This window comes from Carettochelys insculpta, chromosome 30 (assembly GCF_033958435.1).
Source record: "Carettochelys insculpta isolate YL-2023 chromosome 30, ASM3395843v1, whole genome shotgun sequence".
NCBI lineage: Eukaryota > Metazoa > Chordata > Testudines > Carettochelyidae > Carettochelys > Carettochelys insculpta.
In genome coordinates this window covers 13,965,151-13,970,225 of record NC_134166.1, presented here as the reverse complement: position 1 = coordinate 13,970,225, position 5,075 = coordinate 13,965,151, and the positions used below count along the sequence as shown (strand labels likewise).

At 47.7% G+C, this 5,075-nt stretch overlaps 1 protein-coding gene across 1 annotated transcript; it reads left to right on the top strand.

The window, feature by feature from the left end:
- Nucleotides 1-3,580: 3,580 nt before the first annotated feature.
- On the top strand, nucleotides 3,581-4,441 carry LOC142003936 (chemerin-like receptor 1). Its single transcript, XM_074981320.1, has one exon. The coding sequence runs from the start codon at nucleotides 3,581-3,583 to the stop codon at nucleotides 4,439-4,441; it is 861 nt and encodes a 286-aa protein (XP_074837421.1).
- Nucleotides 4,442-5,075: the final 634 nt, after the last annotated feature.

Sequence of the window (5,075 nt, the reverse complement as noted above, 5' to 3'; positions counted from 1 at the left end):
ACAATGGAATCTCTATACCTTGACTTCAGCAAGGCTTTTGATACGGTCTCCCACAATATTCTTGTCCATAAGTTAAGGAAATATGGATTGGATCCTTGGACTATAAGATGGAGAGAAAGCTGGCTTGATGGTCGGGCCCAACGGGTAGTGGTCAATGGCTCAATATCTGGATGACGGTCTGTTTCAAGCGGAGTGCCGCAAGGCTCAGTTCTGGGGCCGGTGTTATTCAACACCTTTATTAATGACCTGGATGAGGGACTGGATGGCACCCTCAGCAAGTTTGCGGATGACACAAAACTAGGGGGAGAGGTAGATACGTTGGAGGGTAGGGACAGAATCCAGAGGGACCTAGATAAATCGGAGGACTGGGCCAAAAGAAATCTTATGTGGTTCAATAAGGAGAAGTGCAGAGTCCTGCACCTGGGGAGGAAGAATCCCAAACATTGTTACAGGCTGGGGACCGACTGGCTCAGCAGCAGTACTACGGAAAGGGACCCAGGGGTTATGGTGGATGAAAGGCTGGATATGAGTAAACAGTGTGCCCTTGTAGCCAAGAAAGCTAACGGCATACTGGGGTGCATTAGGAGGAGCATTTCGAGCAGATCTAGAGAAGTAGTTATTCCTCTTTATTCGGCACTAGTGAGGCCACATCTGGAATATTGTGTCCAGTTTTGGGCCCCCTGGTATAAAAAGGATGTGGATTTGCTGGAGCAGGTTCATTGAAGGGCAACAAAAATGATTAAGGGTCTGGAGCACAAGACCTATGAGGACAGGCTGAGGGATTTGGGCTTGTTTAGTTTACAGAAGAGAAGACTGAGGGGTGATTTAATAGCAGCCTTCAACTTCCTGAAGGGGAGCTCTAAAGAGGAGGGTGAGAAACTGTTCTCAGTGGTGTCAGATGGCAGAACAAGGACTAAAGGTCAGAAGTTGAAGAGGGAGAGGTGTAGGTTGGATATTAGGAAAAACTACTTCACCAGGAGGGTGGTGAAGCACTGGAATGTGTTACCTAGAGAGGTGGTGGATTCTCCATCCCTTGAGGTTTTTAAGTCCTGGCTGGACAAGGTCCTGGCTGGGATGACTTAGTAGGAGTTGATCCTGCTTGAAGCAGGGGGCTGGACTAGATGACCTCCTGAGGTCCCTTCCAGCCCTGTGATTCTGTGATTCTCTCCTCCTCGGCAATACAAGGGGAGCTCAGGCTGAGCTGGAACCTGCCCCTTGCCTGAGGCCTTCAGGCTGCAGACGTGAGACACAGGCAGGTGGGAGGCCGGGCTGTGGGTTGTGTGGTCTCGAGCACACAGTGAGTGTTTGTTTCCTCAGTGCTGGCTGGGCTGTAACATGGGCTGGGCAGAGGAGCGGGGGCGTCTGTTCTCTTTCCCAAGCCCAGAGGCACTTGGGGGCTATGTCCCAACTGGCATCTCCTGGGATCTGGCCCTGTGGAGCTGGCTGGACGTGCCTGTCTCAGGCCAGGCTCTCTGCAGGGGCTCCCGCCTGCTGCTGAATTTGGCTGCTGGTGGCTCATGTGACAACTACATGTAGCGGTGGGTACTGAGGGCTGCCCAGGCTTGCAGACGTGATCGTCCCCAGTCACGTCCTGGGTCTCCCCTGCATTTCTGCTCCACCCCCCAATTCACCGCCACATGCACAGCTTCCTGCTCTTTGCAGAGCCAGCTGGGGTGAGCTGCTGGCATCGGGCCGCGGCCCAGGGACACGGGTCAACTCTGAGATGCTGCATCCCCCCAAGACACAGGTAAGAAAATGAGGGAAGTCCCCCAGCTGTCCCACTGCATCTTATTCTGCTTCCCACTTTCCTGTCACTCCCCCCATCCTCTCCTTTCGTCCATTCCAGATAGAGCCTGTTGAAATTATTTGTGGGTTCTGCTTTTCAGAGGTCAGGGGCCCTGTCAGGCTGACTCCCCATCGATCCATTACAACAGATCAGCTTTTCCCAAACTGTGTGCATTGGAACACCTGTGTTTTGCACAAGATGAATAGGTATTCTGTGACAAAATTTTGATGCTCGTGATTATTTCTCCTTCTAAACTACGAAACAAGAAATTATGCGTGTATCAATAATACAAAGGTATTTGAATAGTATTTAGAGTGTAGGTGTATTCATATTTATAACACATTCATTATAGTCTAGGTGTTATTCTGCAACTTGTGCCAAAACAGAGATGCAAAAATACTCTTGCCATTAAAAAAGCTGCCAGCTGTCACTTATTTTTATTTTCCAGTCGTTTTCTGTACAAACAACAAGTTAATAAAATCACAACATTTAAAAATATTTTCCCATACCCAAATCATTTTGCATTTCTTTTTCACAAAAATTTTTCCTAAGCAGAACGGTCCTTTTTTGAACAATATCGTCCTTTCCATTTTTGTACAAAAGAACGACACTGACCATCCCTCATCTGGCTGTTACATTGAAGTTTTCTTTTGGGTTTGTACTTAATTTTTAATGTTTATACTGAATCATAGGTTTGCTAACCGTCCTCCTATCAGAAGCACATTAGATGTTCATTCCAATGAATTGCTCGTGTTATTTTTTGTTCTTTGTAAAATAAAAGACATCTAAAAACTTTTTAAGCCAACTTTTGAGCATTACACGTGGCAATTTCTTGGTAGGAAACGTCTCCTGCCCGCCGACCAGCATGTATGTGTTCCATCAATATCTTCCTAAGTAGTTTGGGAAATGCTGCAATAAACTCTTACAATAGTCTTCCTTTTTATGAAACTCTTTCAGCCTGTCACTGGTTTCTCCTTCCTCTGGTGTTTTGCTGGGTGGCTTTTTTTCCCCCCTGTTTCAATCTTATTTTTCTCCTCCCCGGTAGCCTCTCTCTATCACTAGTGGTTTCCATGGGGGGTTCTGTGGTGATCTTACCTTCTCTACTAAGGTACCCTCTAAAAACTGCCCTAAAACACACAACAGGTCCACTTCACCATGAAAGGAAAAATAAGAATCATTTTCAAAAATTCCATTATTGCAAAAAGAGGGGAAGGGTTGCTTTTTATTTAACCAAGATGGGAATCACGCTTTCCCTTGGGAAACCAGCAGCAAGAAGATTATTTAGGAATTTTAGTGGGGGTTCAGGGTCTCTCATATCTCTGTCTCATTTGTCCGGATTCCATCCACCCCCCCAGCCACCTCCCCTTGCCTGGAAATTCAAATTTTCAGCACCAGGCACATGTGGGGTTATTTTGTTAAATATTTGGTTTAGTAAAAGATATTACAGAAAAACAAAAAACGTTGGGGCTGAGATAGACACAACACACCCTGCATCTTGGCAGGGGTCAGAGGAGACACTCCAGGTGGTCCCTCCTCAGCCTGTGGGTCTATTCTTCTAAGGCCTTTGACCCACTGGTGCCCTTGGCCTAGAAAGCCTTGAGCCTATCTGAGTTCAGCTCAGGGTCTGAGGTGTTTATAAACTCCGCAGCTGTCTCCCTCTCTCTGTCTCTCTGCCCTCATCCTCTGCTGGAGCCCTTTTCACTTCTTCCTTCCTTTGCTCAGTGCAACATCCGCACAGCTCCTGCAGAGCCCTGAGGAGAAGGAGGCCCTGTGGTGACTGCAGCTCCTCCAAGAATGGAGTTCCTTCCAATCTTCTTCCTGGTGCTCCGTGGCCTGGCCTTCCTCGCTGGGGTGTCATTGAATGGCTGCGTCCTCTTTTTCACTGGCTGCCGACTGGAGTTGACGGTCAATGCTCTGTGGTCCCTGAATCGGGCAGTGGCTGATTTCATCTTCATCATCTTCCTGCCCCTCAGATTCACCTTCATCGTGGACTTAGCCTGGACCAGGAGGCTGAGCAGCACCATCACCTCCCTCCACATGTCCTCCAGCGCCTTCCTCCTCACAGCCCTCAGCATCGACCACTGCCTCCTCGTGGCACATCCTGTGTGGGCCCAGCAACTCCGCACGCCCTCCCTGGTTTTCTGGGTGGTCGTGGGCACTTGGGTCCTGTCTCTTGGGTTCAGCCTGCAGTACTGTGACCTCTGGGAATCCCTCCTCTCACCTGCCAGCCTCGGTGTGAATTTCCAAGTACAAGAACGATGGGCGAAGACCGGTGTTGTGATCCAGTTCCTGGTTGGGTTTCTGATCCCATTGTCCCTGGCATTGATCCCAACCATCTACATCGTTCTAGCCGCCAAGCTGAAAAGGAACAGGCTGATTCAGTCCACCCAGCCACTCAAGATCTCTCTTGGCTTGATCCTGACCTTTTTCCTCTGCTGGCTGCCGTACCACGTCCTCTACTTCCTGTGGATCTCAGCTACGACCCCTCAGCCTCTTCTTGAACTAGGAAGCAATTTTGCTTGTTTCTTGACGTATGCAAACAGTTGCCTGAATCCCATCTTCTACCTCACCATGGAGGAGGAATTTCTGAGTTACCAGCAACGTGCGCGCAGTCCCCAAACCACTGACAACCTGGGACCAGAGCTAGCAGAATAGAGGGCCGGATATCATTGGTAAGATTTGTATGGAGAAAGAATTCTGTTGTTTGTTCCTCTTTATCCCCAAATTGTCTTTTTGGCTAGTTAATTTTTGGCCTTATTCAGTGAAAAACCATGAGAATATTGACAGGATTAGAAAATTTTCCTTGGCGTGGTACAGTCAGGGAATGCAATCTACTGAGCTTAACGAAGAGAAGTTTATGGGAAGATGATCCCATCCATGGTGTAAGTGGTTACAGGAGGAACAAATATTTAAGAACAGGCTCATCCATCTAGCAGAGGAAAGCTCAGATGAGTCAGTAAATGGAAGATGAACCTGGACTAATTCAGCCTGGAAATGAGGTGTGTGATTTTAACAATGAGAGTAAATGAGGAATTTCCCGAGGAGGCTGGTGGATCCCCCGTCACTGGTGATTTTAAATCATGCTTGGATATTTTGCTACTAGTTCTATCCTAGCAATTGTTTGGGGACTGTTCTCTGGCCAGTGTGGTTGGGGATGAAAATATCACAATCATCTCTTCTGGCCTTGGATTTGATGAATCAATCATTTTAAGGAAATACATCACAGTTTGTTCATATTTCGATCATTTTGGGGCATTTGGTTATTTGCAGTCTGTCCTTTTCTGTGTCT